General features: G+C 47.0%; 1 protein-coding gene across 1 annotated transcript in view; it reads right to left on the bottom strand.

Moving 5' to 3' along the window:
• Positions 1-23452, bottom strand: part of LOC138283052 (uromodulin-like) — a 140312-nt gene that overhangs the window by 92459 nt on the left and 24401 nt on the right. The window contains exon 7 of the mRNA XM_069221193.1: positions 10529-10609. Within this exon, the coding sequence (XP_069077294.1) occupies positions 10529-10609 (81 nt within the window). The remainder of the gene's footprint in view (positions 1-10528; positions 10610-23452) is intronic.

A 23452-nucleotide genomic window follows, 5' to 3' on the forward strand; every position in this document is an offset into this window, starting at 1 on the left:
GCCTTGAATTTCTGTGTGAAATTGGTGGTAGTAAATAGCCCTATATCATCACTAATGGTGTGGGGTAGTAGGAACTGAAGATAAGACTAGGTCAGTCTTTTTACAGTGGTGTTAATAAGGTCACTATAGATCCTCAGGTCGGGAAGTCATAGTTGGAAAAATGTCCAAGCTAGGGGCTGCTGTGTTGTCCTACAGGGGGAAGGGGGATTTCCCTTACGGACTAGGTGGTCTCACACACATAATAGTGTCTTGCTTCATCATATGACCACCTAGCCCCACCCAAGTAAGATGATACTACTTGGGCGGACTCGACCTCGTGGTTAAAAGAACCCGAGGGAGTGCTGAAATTAAACTGGCTGGATAGTTACATTGATCCAGAAGGGGAGAATAATAAAATTACCAAGCATGTCGCCAGTGGCTTCTGCTAATTTTAATAAAGGTGCATGCTGGTAAGGCTAAAACTAAGGGGGAAAGGCTCGTTGGAGAGTAATGTCTCTTGGAGTCTAAAAGAAAAAATGGATGACCAACATGTTTCTGCCCTCACTCAGTGCTGGTAGGTCAGGGGCATTCGTCAGGGTCTGAGCACACACAGTAAGTGGGGTACTCAAAAAGTGAAAAATGTGTATGGCCTACCTGAACGAGTAGTTCATGGTGGGGTAGGCCTGTAGTAGATAAAAATAAATGCGTCAATAGATAAGCCACTGATAGTTCAGAAAATATATGGGGTGAAAAAAACGTGGCAAACCACTGCAAAGCACACAGCAAAAATGTGAACAAATTGTGCCAAGCACTCACAAACACATGCAAGGGTGACTTACCCCAGAGTAAGGGCAATCTGCCTCTGGTCTGGCTAGTGCCGGGGGGGGGGTTTCCCTTGTAGTCACACTCTGGGGAGATTAATGGGTTTAGGAAGGATAGAGGTGAAGGGTCATGAGATGAAAAGAGGATGCACAAGACTTAAGGGAAAAAGTAAACAGAAGAGAACCAAGCTTAAACCAGAGGAAAGGCACATGGGAAAAGAGAGACAAGGAAGCAGGAAATGGGGAAAAGAAAAGGGGGTGGAGGGGGAGCGAAGGGCGGCAGAAGGGAGGGGAAACAGGGAATAAACAGGAAAAAAAGGGAAAGAAACAGGGCCCCAAAGGGGCCTCACTTACCACTCCAAAGGGAATACCAAGGGGGGGTACCTACATGCCGGAGCCAGGCCGCTCTGGTACTGACTGCATGGTTGGTCTGGAATATATGTGGATCAAGAGCCAATCAGCGGGGGGCGCCGGGCGGAATCTAATTAAGAAATTGTCAGGTGGATCGGGCATCGTTACGGGACCACGCCCTGAATCCGGCCGCACCCTCTCGGGGGCTGTGCCGGTGTGCAATGCTTGAATTAGCCACCCGCTCGATGAATATGGCCGTCAGTATTAAACCCGCGGGACCGTTGTGTTATAGAGGCCCGCGGGTTGGAGTGTGCCAAGCAATAAAGAAGTGACGTGCTCGAGTAGAGCGTTTGCACCGCGATGCGGTTTGCAAACGCGGGGGGCGCCCTGTGATGACGCGCTGCGAGGAGCGCGGCGCGTCCTATGGGCACACGGGACTCTGGGAATTGGAGTCCCGTGTTGCAGGTATACGTCGTCCGGCTCAGACGACATGGAAAAGGGGAGGAGGGGGGGAGAGAATGGGAGGGTACACAAGGAAAGAGAGAGGGGGAGGGGGAGGAAAGAAAGCAGGGGGGGGGAAAGGAGCATACAAGAAAAAAGAAGAAAAAAAGGAGAAAGAAAAAAGGGGGGGAGTTTAGGTGGGAAGAGAGGGTGAAAAGAAGGAAAGAAGAGAAAAGAAAGGAGGAAAGGGAGACAAAGCAAGCAGACAAAGGAGGCAAGGGGAAAAGAAGGAAAGAAGAAAAATAGAGGGCCTACACAGGCCTATACAAGAAAAGAGAGAACACAGAAAGAAAAGGAGGGGGAAACAGTGGGGGGCAGGGGGAAAAAAAGGGGGGGGGAAACACAGGGCAGAGGAGGACTCATAATAGGTGGAGAGAAAAGGGAGGAGCGAGGGGAAGCTGGGACCTGGAAGCGGAAGTACAGATAAAGAAAAGAAAAGGTGTGAAAGATGAGGGACAATAGCTACAATGGCAGGGGTTATGGAAATAACTCTGAACGGATGCATGCTGCCCAGGTCAGAGATAGTGACATGGGGTATTGGTAGTGAGACCCCCGATGGGACCTTAGGGGGAACCTCACATGGGAAAGGGTCGTCATTGTCTTAGTTCTCATCTTAGAGCTGACCACTGTATATTATCGTTCAATCCTCTAATGTCCGTTTGCAACCTCCATATCCACCTTTGTTCATACAGTAAAAGTTTTTGTGTGGCATTAGTTGCTGTTGATTTTAGTTGGTCCAACACTACCCATTGCATGTGATCAGGATGGTGATTGCTGGACACATAATGCTCGGTGAGTCTTGTGGCATCTCTCTTGCGTCGGATGGTGCTCCTATGCTCGCAGATGCGTGTGCCCACTCTTCTTGTCGTCATCCCAATGTATCTTTTATCACAGGGGCATGTGATCATATACACCACGTTTTTGCTGTTACAGTTCGTGAGTTGTCTAAGTTCCCAGGGTGTCCGTAGTCCCACATCAAGTGTAAGAGTTTTTTTGGTAAATGCGCAGACACTGCAGCTGCCGCATGGAAAGTGGCCTTTAGCGGGACAGGGGCAGGAGGGGGAATACTCGGAATAATTGGCCTACACCATGTACAGGCCCTCCGCCCCCGCTACTTAATATGCCTCCCTGGGCTTGGCCCTCCCCCTATGGGCCACCAAACCAGTTCCAAGCCCCTATGTATCCCCAGCCACAAACAACCTGGTCCTATCCCAATGTTCCTTTTTTTGGGAGAGGCCCCGGACGGCGAAGGGGCAGGAAAAAAGGAGTCAGTTGGAACCTGAAGGAAGGACCAACGGACGACGAATCACCCAGCACAAGCAGGGTTTAAATAAGGGGTCCACTACCGTTGTGAACCTAAGCCCAAGAGTATTAAACAACAACGAACTCCAAGCCCTAGAGAAAGGTCTGGGTTTTGTCCCTACCCCCAAACTTGACATCTTTAAACTAAGGATAGAACTAGCAGAATTTTTTCGTAAGATTAGGCTAAGAACCTTTTTCCTCATGAACCCGGAACCCAATACAGAACAAGAAAGGAACACCGGGTTACGTCCCAAATCAAAGTTCACTCCTCCCTCCCAACTGATGCCACCTGAAGTTCTGGCATTTGAAAAATCAGTGAGCAGGAGGATCGACGACCTCCAGAACACACAAAGGGAGATCTTCCACAACATTAGCACCGAAGAACTTACAGCCCTTCACAACCTGAGCAATGACTCTTCCATCACCATTAAACCAGCGGATAAGGGTGGTGCCATAGTGATAATGTCCACAGTAATGTACAATACTGAATGTCTACGTCTACTAAACAATGAGCATCACTATAAGAGACTATCAAGGGATCCGACAGAAGAGGTCAGAGAAGAGATCACTTTCCTGATCGAGAAGGGTATGAACAACGGTTGGATCACCAAACATGAGGCTGCCTTCCTCATCCAACCCAACCATAAAACCCCATACTTTTATATTTTGCCTAAAATCCACAAAAATAAACATCCACCCCCGGGAAGACCAATTGTCTCTGGGATTGGCTCCATCCTGGAACCACTATCCCAATTTTGCGACTGGTTCCTCCAACCATTCGTGAAACAAATCCCCACATACCTAAAAGATACAACAGACTTGCTTTCCCTTATCGATACCCTAGATTTTGACAAAGACAGAGAACATCTCATGACACTGGATGTAGAATCACTATATACCAACATTCCACAGGAGGCAACCTTGGAAGTGATCAGTGACCTACTCAATAGGGGTGTGTGGAACTACATCACCCCTCCAGAATTCATCCTGGACTTAGCCCATTTGGCCCTCACCAGGAATTTCTTTGAATTCGATAAGAACTTCTTTTTACAGATCCAAGGCACTTCGATGGGGAGCACTTTCGCACCTAGCTTGGCATGCCTATATGTAGATCACTTTGAGAAAGAAATGGTTCTCACTGAAGAGAACCCGTACTTCAACCAGATCAGGTTATGGAAAAGGTACATAGATGACATCCTGATAATCTGGAGAGGTACAAGGGAAGAAGCAACCACCTTCATCAATTGGTTAAACACCCTGAACCCCTTTCTGAGATTTACAGCCACACTAGGTGACCCAGCTGTCTCCTTTCTTGACCTAGTAATATCCGAAAAAAATGGCTCCTTGATAACAGAAGTTTTTTATAAACCTACTGACCGAAACACTCTCCTGCAGTTCCAGAGCTTCCACCCACGCTCCCTCAGGGAAAACCTCCCAGTGGGTCAGTATCTCCATCTTCGGCGGAATTGTACCGAATTAACGGATTACAAAAAGCATGCTCAGCAGCTCACAAGCAAACTTCGAGCCAGAGGGTACCCAGACCACCTTCTGAGGAGGGCTGACAAACGTGCTCGTGTGAGCCCTAGGGAAACTTTGCTACATCCCAGCAGCAGAACCAGCAAGAAAGACCCATTGATCTGTGTGACTACATTCAACCCAGCGTCTAATGTGATCAAAAAGATACTCAATGAAGACTGGAAAATCCTCACATCTGGGGGTCTTCCCTTTCAGATCCCAATGAATGCTTATAAAAAAGCTAAAAGTATCCGGGACATGATTGTACATACCCGCCCGCGGGTAAACCTCACCCCGAACAAACAAAGGACACTCTGGGACCTCCCTCCCGTTAAAGGCCACTTTCCATGCGGCAGCTGCAGTGTCTGCGCATTTACCAAAAAATCTCTTACACTTGATGTGGGACTACGGACACCCTGGGAACTTAGACAACTCACGAACTGTAACAGCAAAAACGTGGTGTATATGATCACATGCCCCTGTGATAAAAGATACATTGGGATGACGACAAGAAGAGTGGGCACACGCATCTGCGAGCATAGGAGCACCATCCGACGCAAGAGAGATGCCACAAGACTCACCGAGCATTATGTGTCCAGCAATCACCATCCTGATCACATGCAATGGGTAGTGTTGGACCAACTAAAATCAACAGCAACTAATGCCACACAAAAACTTTTATTGTATGAACAAAGGTGGATATGGAGGTTGCAAACGGACATTAGAGGATTGAACGATAATATACAGTGGTCAGCTCTAAGATGAGAACTAAGACTATGGCGACCCTTTCCCATGTGAGGTTCCCCCTAAGGTCCCATCGGGGTCTCACTTCCAATACCCCATGTCACTATCTCTGACCTGGGCAGCATCCATCCGTTCAGAGTTATTTCCATAACCCCTGCCATTGTAGCTATTGTCCCTCATCTTTCACACCATTTCTTTTCTTTATCTGTACTTCCGCTTCCAGGTCCCAGCTTCCCCTCGCTCCTCCCTTTTCTCTCCACCTATTATGAGTCCTCCCTCCTCCTCTGCCCTGTGTTTCCCCCCCCTCCTTTTTTTCCCCCTGCCCCCCACTGTTTCCCCCTCCTTTTCTTTCTGTGTTCTCTCTTTTCTTGTATAGGCCTGTGTAGGCCCTCTATTTTTCTTCTTTCCTTCTTTTCCCCTTGCCTCCTTTGTCTGCTTGCTTTGTCTCCCTTTCCTCCTTTCTTTTCTCTTCTTTCCTTCTTTTCACCCTCTCTTCCCACCTAAACTCCCCCCTTTTTTCTTTCTCCTTTTTTTCTTCTTTTTTCTTGTATGCTCCTTTTCCCCCCCCACTGCTTTCTTTCCTCCCCCTCCCCCTCTCTCTTTCCTTGTGTACCCTCCCATTCTATCCCCCCCTCCCCCCCGCTTTTCCATGTCGTCTGAGCCGGACGACGTATACCTGCAACACGGGACTCCAATTCCCAGAGTCCCGTGTGCCCATAGGACGCGCCGCGCTCCTCGCAGCGCGTCATCACAGGGCGCCCCCGGCGTTTGCAAACCGCATCGCGGTGCAAACGCTCTACTCGAGCACGTCACTTCTTTATTGCTTGGCACACTCCAACCCGCGGGCCTCTATAACACAACGGTCCCGCGGGTTTAATACTGACGGCCATATTCATCGAGCGGGTGGCTAATTCAAGCATTGCACACCGGCACAGCCCCCGAGAGGGTGCGGCCGGATTCAGGGCGTGGTCCCGTAACGATGCCCGATCCACCTGACAATTTCTTAATTAGATTCCGCCCGGCGCCCCCCGCTGATTGGCTCTTGATCCACATATATTCCAGACCAACCATGCAGTCAGTACCAGAGCGGCCTGGCTCCGGCATGTAGGTACCCCCCCTTGGTATTCCCTTTGGAGTGGTAAGTGAGGCCCCTTTGGGGCCCTTTTTCTTTCCCTTTTTTTCCTGTTTATTCCCTGTTTCCCCTCCCTTCTGCAGCCCTTCGCTCCCCCTCCACCCCCTTTTCTTTTCCCCATTTCCTGCTTCCTTGTCTCTCTTTTCCCATGTGCCTTTCCTCTGGTTTAAGCATGGTTCTCTTCTGTTTACTTTTTCCCTTAAGTCTTGTGCATCCTCTTTTCATCTCATGACCCTTCACCTCTATCCTTCCTAAACCCTTTAATCTCCCCAGAGTGTGACTACAAGGGAAACCCCCCCCCCCGGCACTAGCCAGACCAGAGGCAGATTGCCCCTTACTCTGGGGTAAGTCACCCTTGCATGTGTTTGTGAGTGCTTGCCACAATTTGTTCACATTTTTGCTGTGTGCTTTGCAGTGGTTTGCCACGGTTTTTTCACCCCATATATTTTCTGAACTATCAGTGGCTTATCTATTGATGCATTTATTTTTATCTACTACAGGCCTACCCCACCGTGAACTACTCGTTCAGGTAGGCCATACACATTTTTCACTTTTTGAGTACCCCACTTACTGTGTGTGCTCAGACCCTGACGAATGCCCCTGACCTACCAGCACTGAGTGAGGGCAGAAACATGTTGGTCATCCACTTTTTCTTTTAGACTCCAAGAGACATTACTCTCCAACGAGCCTTTCCCCCTTAGTTTTAGCCTTACCAGCATGCACCTTTATTAAAATTAGCAGAAGCCACTGGCGACATGCTTGGTAATTTTATTATTCACCCCTTCTGGATCAATGTAACTATCCAGCCAGTTTAATTTCAGCACTCCCTCGGGTTCTTTTAACCACGAGGTCGAGTCCGCCCAAGTAGTATCATCTTACTTGGGTGGGGCTAGGTGGTCATATGATGAAGCAAGACACTATTATGTGTGTGAGACCACCTAGTCCGTAAGGGAAATCCCCCTTTCTCCTGTAGGACAACACAGCACCCCCTAGCTTGGACATTTTTCCAACTATGACTTCCCGACCTGAGGATCTATAGTGACCTTATTAACACCACTGTAAAAAGACTGACCCAGTCTTATCTTCAGTTCCTACTACCCCACACCATTAGTGATGATATAATTTCTGTAGGGAGGCGGTGTGGGCTAGCAACACTCCCATTGCTCTCCTTTTGTGTACATATAGTAAATAGCCCTAAACATTAATTTAAGGGCACGCCAACCCACACCACGAACCCCAACCCTGAGGGGCACTGTTTGGCGGTCAGGAACTTGCTGAAGATGGGTTCAAAAGCTGCTGGGGGAGCCATTTATGTCCCTTAGGGCAAGATCAGGAGGCCAGCAGACTAGCCCTTGAGTGACTCTGGGGTCCTGGGATGCTGATGGTTTGTAGGTCCAGTTCTTCTTCCTAGGCAAAAGGGCAGAAGGGGCAGAAGGTCAGCACAACAGGGCAGCAGCTCCTTCAAAGTAGGGGTCCTGCAGAGTGGCAAACCTTACAGCAACACATCAGTCCTTCTTACTGATAGAGTATCCACAGCTCCAAAAGTGTACTGAAGTCGTGGTGTCTTAGGTCCTTCTTTTATACACAGTTTTGCCTTTGAGGTCGGGAGAAGCTTATAAAGTCATGCCTTTGATGTACACAGATGATATGCCTTCACTTCCCTAGCTCCAGACTAACTTCAAAGGGTTAGGGACCGGTCACCTATCACCTCTGGTTCTTCTGGATAGCACTAGTGACTACATTGGGTAGTCGATTTCTACTTTGAAATATTTTGTGACACCACCTTAAATGTCTTAGATATTGGACAGTCAGTAGCTTATATGTCTTCCGTTCTTTGAAGGATTACTTGTTGACAGAGGGTTTGCAAAAAACAGTGCAGAAATTGCACCCTTGAAAGTTGTGATACTGTGGACTGTGGTATACCAGGGTTTCCACCTGCTGAATAGGGTTAACCCACTGATCGCAAGAAAGATCTCAGTTCTGAGCTGTGCATTGTCACAATTAGCACTGTTTGAATGGAGTACTGTTTCCAGTCTTGACCTCCTGAAAATCAGTTTAGAATTACGGCTGTTTTCACCCAAATAGGGATTTGCAAAGTGTCTGAATGACCTCAGTATTTGTTTATGGTGAACCACCTACTCATTGAATAAATATGGTAGTTGCTTTCTTCTTGAAAGGCAATATGCCATCCATGTGCAAATTGTTGATATGGCCCTTGAAAACATACCAGTATAGTTATTTCTCACTGATGCACATCATTGCGATAACTGTTAATAATGCATGTGCCACTGCACTTAATTGATGGCTTTGATTCACTGTTGTCCAAAGAATGTCGTATAGTAGTACTAACTGTTCAGCTTTAGATGAGCAGACCTGTGTATATTTAGCACCACTTTTAGGTTTGTTAAGATGGACCTTTTCATGAGGTGCAAGGCATAGCTAAAGACTCATAAATTGAAAGGCATGAGATGGATAAAATAATTGACCAACTGCTCGATGAGAAGACCTCTGTTCGATCCATCCTTGAAGAAATTGTTGAAGCAGACAGCCAAATGGAGTCCCACCATCACAGAATCACAGCATTCCTTTTGGTAGGCCAGTGCTTTTTACACAGCACACATTTAGAAATACAACTTTTGCTTACATTAAACGTCACATGCTCCATTGAAGCCAGTTTTATAATAGCTAATCCATGCCAGGGTTCCATTTTCTCATCCTAAATATTATGAAAAAATCCAGCAAGGTGAAACTGCATCTTCCAGTCTTTCTACAGGTCATTTATTTGTAAGACTGTCAGATCTTTCTTTCTTGTTCTACATTTGTAAGTTCAGTTAACCAGTTGCTTTGTGTTATTGTAGTTCTCTGTGAAAAAAATGTTTTTTTCTTATTCTAATTTTATACACAAATACTAGACATTTTAAGCTGTGTAGACACCTGACACATAACATGCTTCGTGTTTCTGTCTCTGAAGTCCAAAGTCTGGTGAATTGCTATATCAACAGCTTTTTTATATTTTTGTAATGCCCCCTACAATCTGTGTAGTTTGTTCCAAATAAAATGACTTTTGAGGTTTTCTAAACTCTACCACCCATCTATTTCTACCCCCCTCCCTTTTCAGTTTGAGCATAACAGCGCGCAAGCGCTGCTTTTTCGACACGTTATTATCTAATAGGACTTTTAGCCACACCCACTTCACGCCCATCACTATAGCTCGTTCATGGCTTTGCCCTTCAAAAATCCTTTGTTATCAATTGAAAGTGTTTCTCCCTCCTTGGGGTGCTTTGGGTACCGCCTTTGACATCGACCCTGTTACATGGCTAATTGCACTTTTGCCAGTATGTTTGACTGCGAGCAAACTTATTTTCCTTTTGTGTGCGTAATCATGAGCATGTAACCACTCATGTCTTCATAAAGAGACTGAGCCTAACGACCCAATGAGACTTGTGCCTCTTGTCTGTCTGAATTCTCCCTCTCTAGAACTACAAGTCCCTTTTCCTTTTGTGTGTCTCCTTAATGCTCAAGGTGTGACGCTTTGAATTGGCTCACTTATGTGAAATTGTATTACTTTTCATTTTTAATTTATGTTGCAAGAAAAGTCCGGTTAGAAGATAACAATGCTAATAGCTCTAACTCGAGCAAATGCGAGACACATTGCATTGCAAATGTTTGTTTTTAAGTACAGCCTGTTTTCCTTAAAGAAAAACAGGATGTATTTCAAACAAACAAATGAAAAGTTTTGTTTTCCTTTTTTAAGAGTAGGCAGTGGTCTGTGTACCCACTGCCTTCTCTGAAACATTTTTGCTTCCCGCATTCACATAGGGGAAGTGGTCCCCTGGGGCCCCCTTCCAATTTGTGCATTGTTTACAACCAAACTAAAATTAGGGGCAAAATGCGAATCATTTGCAACTGTATTCCCGGTCGCAAAAGTTTCACAAATATCACTGCGAGTCAGTATTAGGAAGGGACACCCTTAACACACCCCTTCCTAATACTGAATAGCAAACCCTATTGTGCAAGTCAGTAAAAGGTTACTGATTCACAAAATACGGTTAGTAGATGTAGAAAGGCTTTTTTAGCATTCGAAAACAACCCAATATGCTGTTTGTAACTGCTAAATCCTTTCATACATGTGGCCCTCAGTTACCAATAAATAACTTAACAGAAATCAAGACACACAATGTACCTGTTGTCACAACATGTGTGCTGCTTGTCGCGGTCCCAGTTGTTGTGGTTCTCGTGGTGGTTGGTGCTGTAGAGCTGATTCCTGTTAAAAACAGATACACGCATTGTTAGTGGTCTGATGACTGATACGGACTACCTCTCCTTGTAACATTGTAATTGTTGAAATAAATAAACGACCATCATGAGGTAGACAAAAGCAAAACCTCCTCAACCTACCCATGAAAGAGTAGTTCTCATGGGTGTTACAGGCACCTATAAAGTAACACGTCATTATATTATTACATTTTGAATGTCATTAGGATGCATAGACCTTTGACTGTGTTTATGACCCACACCTCCCCTCTTCAGGACTTCACTGGTCATCTTGCTGTTGCTTAGCAACTGGTACTCATGAGGAGAAACCTCTGCCCAGACAGTGTTAATGAGTAAAAATGAGAACAAATGTAGTAATATTAGCATAAATATGTTATGCTGCATAATTTGTCTACTCCACACCCTGCTCACGTGAAGTCACCACCCCCACTACCATTCACACGTCCCCTGTGTCCTCTCCCAGTGTGTCTGTGACACCACCTCCCAAGATACACAAACGCAGGCACACACCCACCCAACAGCCATCAACCTCACGACAGCCTCCAGCCCATGCACCTTCACCCATAGTCAGCAAACGAACACCTCTTACAACCACAACCTCTTCCTCCACTACCAAAGCCCCTCCAGCTACCTGTCCCAGTGTCTCCAAAAAACTTTTCCTATCCAACCTTGACCTCTTTCCCACACCTCCCCCACCCCGTCCGTCTCCTAGGGCCCGACTCTCCACGTCCCAACCTAGCACCTCAACCACAATATCTCCAGGACCAGTGGTGCCTGTAGTCACCGGAATCTGGAGTGCACCGGCCACCAGGGCAGCCAGTGTGGCACGGAGCCACAGCACGGACAGTCCCCCACCTGTGAAGCATCAAAAGTTGGCCTGTGCCCGGCGGGAGAGTGGAAAGACTCCAGTCACCAAAGCCGCTCCAAGGTGTCCTGGTAGGAGTGTGGAGTCAGCTGTGACACCTTCCAAGGTGGGGAAGGGCCACAAGCAACCAGGAACGTCAGGAATGCAGGAGCCCACCGCCATCATCCCCGCTGTCCAGGAGGCCACCTCCATCATCCCCGCTGGGACAGAGAGGGCCGCCAGCAGAATCCCGCTGGGACAGAGAGAACCACCAGCACAAGCCCCGCTGGGCTAGAGAGGACCGCCAGCACAAGCCCCGCTGGGACAGAGAGGACCGCTAGCACAAGCCCTGCTGGGACAGAGAGGACGGCCAGCACAAGCCCCGCTGGGCTAGAGAGGACCACCAGCACAAGCCCCGCTGGGACAGAGCGGACCGCCAGCACAAGCCCCGCTGGGACAGAGAGGACAGCCAGCACAAGCCCCACTGGGACAGAGAGGACCGCCAGCACAAGCCCCACTGGACTAGAGGGGACCGCCAGCACAAGCCACACTGGCACAGAGAGCAGCTGAGTCACTGCAAAGGAGCCCGCCGCCTCTAGCACCTCTGAACAGGGCACCGCCGCTCCAAGCTCCGCTGAACAGGGCACCGCCGCTCCAAGCCCCGCTGAACAGGGCACCGCCGCCTCAAGCACCGCTGAACAGGGCACCGCCGCCACAAGCACCGCTGAACAGGGCACTGTCGCCTCAAGCACCCCTGAACAGGGCACCGCCGCCTCAAGCACCGCTGGCCCATGAGCGACAAGGGCACAGACGCTACTGAGTCCGTCACGAGCTGGATGAAGCACTCTGGGCACCATGCCCCCTCCAGAACCAGTGGAGAGATACATCCACTACCTCTGTCCTTAGCAGGATGAAGCACTCTGGGCACAATACCCCCTCCAGAATCAGTGGAGAGATACATCCACTACCTTTGTCCTTAGCAGGATGAAGCACTCTGGGCACAATGCCCCCTCCGGAACCAGTGGAGACTGTCATCCACTTGAGAGACAGTGGCTTTGCACTCCCCAGGATGCAGCAGTGAGCAACCCACCCACTGTATTGAATTGAGAGACTGTGGCTTTGCACTCCCTAGGATTGATCAGTGGGCAACCCACCCGCTGTAGAGACTTGAGAGACTGTGGCTTTGCACTCCCCAGGATTGAACAGTGGGAAACCCACCCATTGTAGAGACTTGAGAGACTGTGGCTTTGCACTCCCCAGAATGCAGCAGTGGGCAACCCACCCACTGTAGAGACTTGAGAGACTGTGGCTTTGCACTCCCCAGGATTGAACAGTGTGCAACCCACCCACTGTAGAGACTTGAGAAACTGTGGCTTTGCACTCCCCAGGATTGAACAATGGGCATGTGACCCTGTCGTGGATTTGGCGTTGTGCATTCAACTGGCTGAGGTGCCCCCCCTTTCCCTCCCCCTGAGGTGCCTGTTTTCTTGCTCTCTGATGCCCCTGCAGTGTTCTCTCCGTCATGGTCAGAGATCTTGTGTGTGCCTAGCCCATACCGTGTGGGCCCAGTGTTCCACGGACTTCATTGGAGCACTACCTGGACTACTAAGCTTGGGGAATTTTTGTTTATGGTGTATATATATATTTTTGCATACTGGATTTTAATATATTACAATGATTTCACTCATTTCCTTTTGTCTTTGCATTCTTTCGGGGGGTTTGGGGGGTGTAACTATAATGTATAAATATGTATTAGTGTGTGTGTTGTAGTGGGTGAGGGTGGGGGTGTTGCATGTGTGTGTCACTGTTTTTTCCCTCCCCTGTGTCGTAGGTGCAGTACTTACCGTGGTCTTCGCCGTCGCCGTTCGTGCTCCTGGTAGAGGAGCAGGAAGACTATTGCAGGGAGAATTTGGAGTTCGGCTCCATGGTGTCCTGGTTCCCCATGGGGTGTGTAGAGGTGAGCATTTTCCCTTCGAAGTCCTGTTTCCGCCATGTTTTTATCCGCAGTGAATCCGCCCCGGAAAAGGTTGCGGATTGGTAGGTTGTGATACTGTGGGCGGTACTTTGTCCTCTGCCTGTCTGTTGGCGGTGACCGCCAAGCTGTTTGTCTGTACCGCCATTGCGGTCGGAGAGTTAAAGTGGCTGTCTTTGTTGGCGGTTTCCGCCACGGTCGTAATTCCAATATTTTTACCGCCGGCCTGTTGGCAGTCTTACCGCTGCTTTAACACCGACCGCCAGGGTTGTAATGACCACCATAGTTCTAACCTGTAAAATGCAGATTGCATGCACCACTTTGATGGCAGTTCATAGCTCACTGTTCTAGATTATGATTGTAACTTATGAACTACATGGAAACAAAAGGAGCTCTGTGAGAAAAGCACTGTCCCACTGAGCTATACACATAAAATATTATTTTGTGATCTGCCTGGCAAATGTACTTTACAGTAGACACATTAACCCTCTGCGCAAACTTAGATGAGTCAAAGCTGCGACTAGACAAAATCCCATCTCTCTCCAGAAGATACATTAATCATAAAAGTTATGTTGGCATGTTTGATGAAGCCTGAAAACTGATGGATATACAATGAACTCTGCAGTGCTTTTAAATCTGCTGCCCTGCTAGAAAACTGTACCCCAGTGCCAAAAGTGGCCTGACCCCTCCAGACTCATGGGGAAAAAACAGATTCCAGGTCAGGCCAGACTGGCCATGTGTGTGCCTACATACACAAAGCAGACTGTGGAAGTTAATGTGTCTTTCATTCAATGACAAGGGTGAGTTAGTGAGACCTCTCCTGTGTGGTGTGATGGTTGGAGCAGGCACATGATGTGCTTGAACGTCTACAGGTACTGGATTTACACACAGTGCACACACAGAGCAGACTGTGGAAGAGAAGGTGTCTTTCATCTGTAACAAGGGTGAGTTACTGAGACCTCTCCTGTGCGGTGTGTTGGTGGGGGCAGTCACAGGGTGTGCATGAGGTTCTACATGTATTGGATCTATACACAGTACACATGCAGAGCAGACTGTGTAATGGATGGTGTCTTTTAGTCTGTGTCAAGGGTGAGTTAGTGAGACCTCTCCTGAGTGGTGTGTTGGTGGGAGCAGTCACAGGGTGTGCAGGGGGCCTACAGGTAGTGGATGTACACACAGTAAACACACAGAGCAGACTGTTGAAGTTGAGGCATCATTCAGTCTGTGACAAGCTTGAGTTAGTGAGACATCTCCTGTGTGGTGTGTTAGTGGGAGCAGTCACAGGGTGTGCACGGGTGCCTTTGAGTAATGGATCTATACAAAATACACACACAGAGCTGGGTGCCTACAAGTACTGGATCTACACACGGTATATACACACACAGCAGACAGTGGAAGTGAAAGCATCTTTCACTCTGTGACAAGGGTGAATTAGTGTGACTTCTCCTGTGTGGTGAGTTGGTGTCAGTAGTCACAGGGTGTGCTCGGATGTCTACAGGTGCTAGATGTACACACGGTGCGCACAGAGCAGACTGAGGAAGAGAAGGTGTCTTTCATCTGTGACAACAAGGAGTTAGTGAGACCTCTCCTGTGTGGTGTGTTAGTGGGAGCAGTCACAGGGTGTGCACAGGTGCCTACAAGTACTGAATCTATACATGGTACACACACAGAGCAGACTGTGGAAGTGAAGGCATCTTTCACTCTGTGACAAGGGTGAGTTAGTGAGACCTCTCCTGTGTGGTGTGTTAGTGGGAGCAGTCACTGGGTGTGCACGGTTGCCTACAGGTACTGGATCTATACATGGTACATCTTCCACAGTCTGATACACACACAGATCAGACTGTGGAAGTGAAGTCATCTTTCACTCTGTGACAAGGGTGAGTTAGTGAGACCTCTCCTGTGTGGTGTGTTGGTGTGAGCAGTCACAGAGTGTGCACAGGTGTCTACAAGTAGTGGATCTACAGACGGCACATACATAGAGCAGATTGTGGAAGTGAACGTGTCTTTCACTCTGTGACAAGGCAGAGTTAGTGAGACGTCTGCTGTGTGGTGTGTTTGCAGGAGCAGTCACAGGGTGTGCACAGGTGCCTACAAGTACTGGATCTACACACGGTACACACACAGAGCAGACTGTAAAAGTGAAGGAATCTTTCACTCTGTGAAAAGTATGAGTTAGTGAGACCTCTCCTGTGTTGTGTGTTAGTGGGAGTAGTCACATGGTGTGCACAGGTGCCTACAGGTACTGGATTCATGCATGGTACACACACAGAGCAGACTGTGGAAGTGAATGCATCTTTCACTCTGTGACAAGGGTGAGTTAGTGAGACATCTCCTGTGTGGTGTGTTAGTGGGAGTAGTCACAGGGTGTGCACAGGTAGCTACAAGTACTGGATCCACACACACTGCACATGCAGAGCAGACTGTGGAAGGAAGGTGTTTTTAACTTTGTGACAATGGTGAGTTAGTGAGATCTCTCCTGTGTGGTGTGTTAGTGGGAGCAGTCACAGGGTGTGCATGGGTGTGTACAAGTACTGGATCTACACACAGTACACACACAGAGCAGACTGTGGAAGTAAAGGCATCTTCCCTCTGTGACAAGGGACACTTAGTGAGAACTCTCATGTGTGGTGTGATAGTGGGAGCAGTCACAGGGTATGCACAGGTGTCTACATGTACTGGATCTACACATGGTACATGTACAGAGCAGGCAATGGAAGGGAAGTCGTCTTTCACTGTGTGACAAGGGTGAGTTAGTGAGACCTCTCCTGTGTGGGGTGTTGGTGGGAGTAGTCACAGGGTGTGCACGGGTGCCTACAGGTGCTGGATGTACACACAGTGAACAGACTGTGGAAGATAAGGCATCTTTCATCTGTGACATGGGAGTGTCACTGAGACATCTTCTGTGTGTTGTGTTGTTTGAAGCAGTCACAGGATGTCCATGTATATCTATAAGTACTGGATATATACACAGTGCACACACAGAGCAGACTGTGGAAGAGAAGGTGTCTTTCATCTGTGACAAGAGTAAGTCACTGATACTTCTCCTGTGTGGTGTGTTGGTGGGGACAGTCAAATTGTGTGCACATGGGGCCTACAGGTACTGGATCGAACTGGGTAGACATGCAGAACAAACTGTGGAAGTAAAGGTGTCTTTGACTCTGTGACAAGGGTGAGTTAGTGATACCTCTCCTGTCTGGTGTGTTGGTGGAAGCAGTCATGGGGTATGCACGGGTATCTACACACAGTACACATGCAGAGCAGACTGTGGAAGGGAAGGTGTCTTTCACTCTGTGACAAGAGTGAGTTAGTGAGACCTCTCCTGAGTGGCGGGTTAGTGGGAGCAGTCACAGGGTGTCCATGGGTGCCTACAAGTAGCAGATCTACACACGGTACACAAACAGAGCAGACTGTGGAAGTAAATTAATCTTTCACTCTGTGACAAGGGTGAGTTAGTGAGACCTCTGCTGTGTGGTGCATTAGTGGGAGCAATCACAGGGTGTGCACAGATGTCAACAGGCACTAGATGTACACACAGTGCAGACTGTGGAAGAGAAGGCATCTTTCATCTGTGACAAAAGTGAGTTAGTAAGACCTCTCCTGTGTGGTGTGTTGGTGGGAGCAGTCATGTGGTGTGCAGAACAAGTACTTGATCTTCACATGGTACACACACAGAGCAGACTGTGGAGATGAAGTCGTCTTTCACTCTGACAATGTGAGTTAGTGAGACCTCTCCTATGTGGTATGTTAGGGGGAGCAGTCACTGGGTGTGCACAGGTGTTTACATGTACTGTATCAACACACAGTACACACGCAGAGCAGACTGTAAAAGGAAAGGTGTCTTACTCTGTGACAAGGGTGAGTTAGTGAGACATTTCCTGTGTGGTGTGTTGGTGGGAGCAGTCACAGGGTGTGCACGAGTGCCTACAAGTACTGGATCTACAGATGTTAGACACTCAGAGCGTACTGTAGAAGTGACGACGTCTTTCACTCTGTGACAAGGGTGAGTTAGTAAGTCCTCTCCTGTGTGGATTGTTGGTGGGAGCAATCACAGGGTGTGCACAGGTGTCTACATGTACTGGATCTACATGCGGTGCACATGCAGAGGAGATTGTGGAAGGGAAGGCGTCTTTAACTCTGTGACAAGGGTGAGTTGAGACCTCTCCTTTGTTTTGTGTTGCTGGGAGCAGTAACAGGGTGTGCACAGGTGCCTATAAGTACTGGACCTACACATGATACACACACACACAGCAGATTGTGGAAGTGAAGGCATCTTTCACTCTGTGACAAGGGTGAGTTATTGAGACCTCTCCTGTGTGGTGTGTTAGTGGGAGCAGTCACAGGGTGTGCACAGATATCTACAGGTACTGGATGTAAACTCGGTGCACACAGTGCAGACTGTGGAAGAGAAAGTGTCTTTCATCTGTGACAAGGTTGTGTCACTGAGACACCTCCTGTGTAGTGGGATGGTGAGGACAGTCACAGAGTGTGCACAGGCACCTACAGGTACTGGATTAAACAGGGTAAACATGCAGAGAGAACTGTGGAAGGAAAGTTGTCTTTCACTCTGTGGCAAGGGTGACTTAATGAGACCTCCCCTTTGTGGTGAGTTGATGGGAGCAGTCACAGGGTATTTAAAGGTGTCTATTTGTACTGGATTTACACACAGCAGACATGCAAAGCAGACTGCAGGATGGTGAGTATAGCTCAGAAATCGAACAGGATCCTTCTCCTGGTCAGACCATGAGAGAAGCGATCTGCTTTTTGGTAGGAAATCTATGATCACATAACACAGTATCCAAACTCTTTGACGCAGACAAGCCCACCTTCCCTCCTCCAGACTGCAACAGAGCAGCAAAGGAGATTTTGATAAACCATCAAAAGGTGCAGAAATATGATCAGAAACAGGTTAAACAGGAAAATATGCTAGAAGGATACAATCCAAGCACTGTTAGGTTCCACTCCTCTGAGGAAGGGTTCTCCCATGGTGGCTTGCACCTCGGTTCCCCATCTTCATAATAAAGTGCTGAGATTTGCAAGAGAGACTCCCATTGGCCCCATACAATATCTCCTGCTTACAGAAATAGTCTACTGTCCCATCCGGTACCTATTACAGAGGCCTATTACAGCAAAAGGAGGAGTGCCAAGAAGGCCTTGCACGGTTGACACAGTGACACTTCTATCAGATACCCTACTAAAGTAGTAAGTCAGGGGAACATGCACTTCTTCACTCTTGGTTCTTCATCTCATCCTTGCAACTGCTCTATGATCAGGACATTTTCCAATGATTGAAAAATCCCCTTTAGCAGCATTTTCTGATTGATTAGTGAAACCATAACCATAGATTATCCTCTTCCTTGCCATAATCCCGAGCAGCTTGGTTTGAGATTGTGTCTTCATTTCTTCCAGTTTGTAACTCATCCTCCCTCACCTTGAAGCTGTAGAAGTTGGCCAGGACATCTCTAACTGGAGAACTGGTGATCTTTCTCCTGTCAGGCCTCCGGTGACCACTTCCAAAAAGAGAGGAGAACAGAGCAGCCAGAATATCTAAATCTGCTCTCTGCTTACTCCTCTAGCTCTCAGCACGAATACTGTTCCACCAACAGTAGCTCTCCAAGGCCACACAGAACATTATTGTAGCTCTGTATTGAACCTCGGTTGCAACCAGGTATGTCTCAAGGGATGTTTTGACTTCTAGCAGGTGCACAACCTTCTCTTTCTCTCCACTGCTATCATGGCCACTGAGTCAAAATCGGATTGCAGGAAGTCAGTCTATGGTCCTTGATCACAGTTTAATTCTAGACGGTCCCAGGACAGAGGTTTTTTTTTCAGTTTGGTTTTAAAAAGTTGTAGACTAGAAAGATGACTTTCCTTCTCGTTGACTGGCCCATAACCTGGAGCAGGAGTCTTACAATGGCTTCATTCAAGTGGTGCTTCTTCTGAGGCATGAAGTTGTTTCAGGTACAAGTATAACAAAATACACAAAGGAGGTGCCACTGTGTTCAACACCAGGGTCATGTAATAAACAGTTACTGTTGAGGACAGAGAGTGACTCTGATGATCATCGGTGCCAGAGTGAGAATCCAGCCATGAACCACAACATACATCAGGGATCAGAGGTCAGCATCGAAGTTGCTCAAGGTTGCAGCAGGGAGACTGTGTATCTTCCTGACAAAGTGAGACAGAGAAACAGCTAATAACAGTGTTCTAGTGACATGTATCCAGGTCAACAATGCAAGCTATAGACACAATATTAGGCTATTCAGCTTAGGGTCTCAATCGGGGGCTGAGGCACTGCATCACAGTGCTTAATCACAGACAATGGAACCATCCAGGACAGTGTCCTTCACTCCCTGCCTGGGAGGCTTTCTGATCAGTCTGTGTGCTTGCTTTACTGAGGACTCCTCCCTCTGTAGGGTGTGTCTGAGTTGAGGGCTTTGGTCATGTTATGACCCCACCTTCACTCACTCATGCCTTGTCTGGTTGCCTGTGTCTACCGCCATGCAGTTTCTCTCTGCATCTATAGGGTAGAATGTGGCTCCTTGGCAGGGAGAGCCACTTACAGATGAATGTGCGCTGCATAATGAAGAGTCCAGCCTATTGCCTCACCCTTCCACTGAGGATCTTAGGAACTCAACACCGTATGAAGGCACCCCACTCACCCATTAGCATATTGGAGAGCAACATGTGTCCCCCACATGAGCCACACTGTGGATGCCTTCTCCCAGGCGTCATCATTTCACCTCTTACGGGGGGTAAGAAAGTCCGAGCTGGTGCAGGTAAAGGGTGTCTCACTGGCTTACATCTAGAGTGCTCCAGCCAGCATGATAGAACCCCAGAATGCTTCAATTTATCAATGTAGTAAAGGTACAGCTAAAACTGGAGGTTGATACATCATACTTTCAAAAATAGTTCTCACATAGTACAAAACAGAGTAGCCTTTACTGGTGTTTACTTATAGGACAGCTAATTTAAAACAACAATGGACTACACTACTGCATGCAGCTTAACACACATTGGCAAAACTAAGAGGAAGTGACATCAGCTCTTAAGACTGCACACATATAATTAGCTAGTCTATCCTGTATGAATTTGAGCACTTTATGTGATGTAACAAATGAAAGCTGAATACTGCTTAAGCCTGTAACTTGAGTTCCCTGCCTGAAGGAATTAACAACCCAAATGTGGATGAAGTTTGGTGTCTGACGAATTACAGAAGATAAGCCTTGAATTTCTGTGTGAAAGTGGTGGTAGTAAATAGCCCTAAACCTTAATTTAAGAGCACGCCAACCCACACCACGAACCCCAACCCTGAGGGGCACTGTTTGGCGGTCAGGAACTTGCTGAAGATGGGTTCAAAACCTGCTGGGGAGCAGTTTATGTCCCTTAGGGCCAAATCAGGAGGCCAGCAGACTAGCCCTTGAGTCACTCTGGGGTCCTGGGTTGCTGATGGTTTGTAGGTCCAGTTCTTCTTCCCAGGCAAAAGGGCAGAAAGGGCAGCAGGTCAGCACAACAGGGCAGCAGCTCCTTCAAAGTAGGGGTCCTGCAGAGTGGCAACCCTTACAGCAGCACATCAGTCCTTCTTACTGGTAGAGTATCCACAGCTCCAAAAGTGTACTGAAGTGGTGGTGTCTTAGGTCCTTCTTTTATACACAGTTTTGCCTTTGAGGTCAGGAGAAGCTTCTAAAGTCATGCCTTTGATGTACACATATGATATGCCTTCACTTCTCTAGCTCCAGACTAACTTCAAAGGGTTAGGGACCGGTCACCTATTACCTCTGGTTCTTCTGAATAGCACTAGTGACTACATTGGGTAGTTGATTTATACTTTGAAATATTTTGTGACACCACCTTAAATGTCTTGGATATTGGACAGTCAGTAGCTCATATGTCTTCCATCCTTTGAAGGATTACTTGTTGACAGAGGATTTGCAAAAAACTGTGCAGAAATTGCACCCTTGAAAGTTGTGATACTGTGGACTGTGGTATACCAGGGTTTCCACCTGCTGAATAGGGTTAACCCACTGATCGCAAGAAAGATCTCAGTTCTGAGCTGTGCATTGTCACAATTAGCACTGTTTGACTGGAGTACTGTTTCCAGTCTTGACCTCGTGAATATCATCTTGGAATTACGGCTGTTTTCACCCAAATAGGGATTTGCAAAGTGTCTGAATGACCTCAGTATTTGTTTATGGTGAACCACCTACTCATTGAATAAATATGGTAGTTGCTTTCTTCTTGAAAGGCAATATGCCATCCATGTGCAAATTGTTGATATGGCCCTTGAAAACATACCAGTATAGTTATTTCTCACTGATGCACATCATTGCGATAACTGTTAATAATGCATGTGGCCACTGCACTTAATTGATGGCTTTGATTCACTGTTGTCCAAAGAATGTCGTATAGTACTACTAACTGTTCAGCTTTAGATGAGCAGACCTGTGTATATTTATCACCACTTTTAGGTTTGTTAAGATGGACCTTTTTCATGAGGTGCGAGGCATAGCTAAAGACTCATAAATTAAAAGGCATGAGCTGGATAAAATAATTGACCAACTGCTCGATGAGAAGACCTCTCTTCGATCCATCCTTGAAGAAATTGTTGAAGCACACAGGCAAATGGAGGCCCACCATCACAGAATCACAGCATTCCTTTTGGTAGGCCAGTGCTTTTTACACAGCACACATTTAGAAATGCAACTTTTGCTTGCATTAAACGTCACATGCTCCATTGAAGCCAGTTTTATAATAGCTAATCCATGCCAGGGTTCCATTTTCTCATCCTAAATATTATGAAGAAATCCAGCAAGGTGAAACTGCATCCTCCAGTCTTTCTACAGGTAATTTATTTGTAAGACTGTCAGATCTTTCTTTCTTGTTCTACATTTGTAAGTTCAGTTAACCAGTTGTTTTGTGTTATTGTAGTTCTCTGTGAAAAAAATGTTTTTTTCTTATTCTAATGTTATACACAAATACTAGACATTTTAAGCTGTGTAGACACCTGACACATAACATGCTTCGTGTTTCTGTCTCTGAAGTCCAAAGTCTGGTGAATTGCTATATCAACAGCTTTTTTATTTTTTTTGTAATGCCCCCTACAATCTGTGTAGTTTGTTCCAAATAAAATTACTTTTGAGGTTTTCTAAACTCTACCACACATCTATTTCTACCCCCTCCCTTTTCAGTTTGAGCATAACAGCGCGCAAGCGCTGCTTTATCGTCACGTTATTATCTATTAGGACTTTTAGCCACATCCACTTCACGCCCATCACTATAGCTCGTTCATGGCTTTGCCCTTCAAAAATCCTTTGTTATCATTGGTAAGTGTTTTACGTTTGTCCCTCCTTGAGGTGCTTTGGGTACCGCTTTTGACATCGACCCTGTTACATGGCTAATTGCACTTTTGAGAGTACGTTTGACTGCGAGCAAACTTATTTTTCCTTTTGTGTGCGTAATCATGAGCATGTAACCACTCATGTCTTCATAAAGAGACTGAGCCTAACGACCCAATGAGACTTGTGCCTCTTGTCTGTCTTAATTCTCCCTCTCTAGAACTACAAGTCCCTTTTCCTTTTGTGTGTCTCCTTAATGCTCAAGGTGTGACGCTTTGAATTGGCTCACTTATGTGAAATTGTATTACTTTTCATTTTTAATTTATGTTGCAAGAAAAGTCTGATTAGAAGATTACAATGCTAATAGCTCTAACTCGAGACACATTGCATTGGAAATGTTTGTTTTTAAATACAGCCTGTTTTCCTTATAGAAAAACAGGATGTATTTCAAACAAACAAATGAAAAGTTTTGTTTTCCTTTTTTAAGAGTAGGCAGTGGTCCGTGTACCCACTGCCTTCTCTGAAACATTTTTGCTGCCCGCATTCACAAAGGGGAAGTGGTCCCCTGGGGCCCCCTTCCAATTTGTGCATTGTTTATAACCAAATTAAAATTAGGGGAAAAATGCGAATCATTTGCAACTGTATTCCCGGTCGCAAAAGTTTCACAAATATCACTGCGAGTCA

This window comes from Pleurodeles waltl, chromosome 2_2, assembly GCF_031143425.1.
Source record: "Pleurodeles waltl isolate 20211129_DDA chromosome 2_2, aPleWal1.hap1.20221129, whole genome shotgun sequence".
NCBI classification, from domain to species: domain Eukaryota; kingdom Metazoa; phylum Chordata; class Amphibia; order Caudata; family Salamandridae; genus Pleurodeles; species Pleurodeles waltl.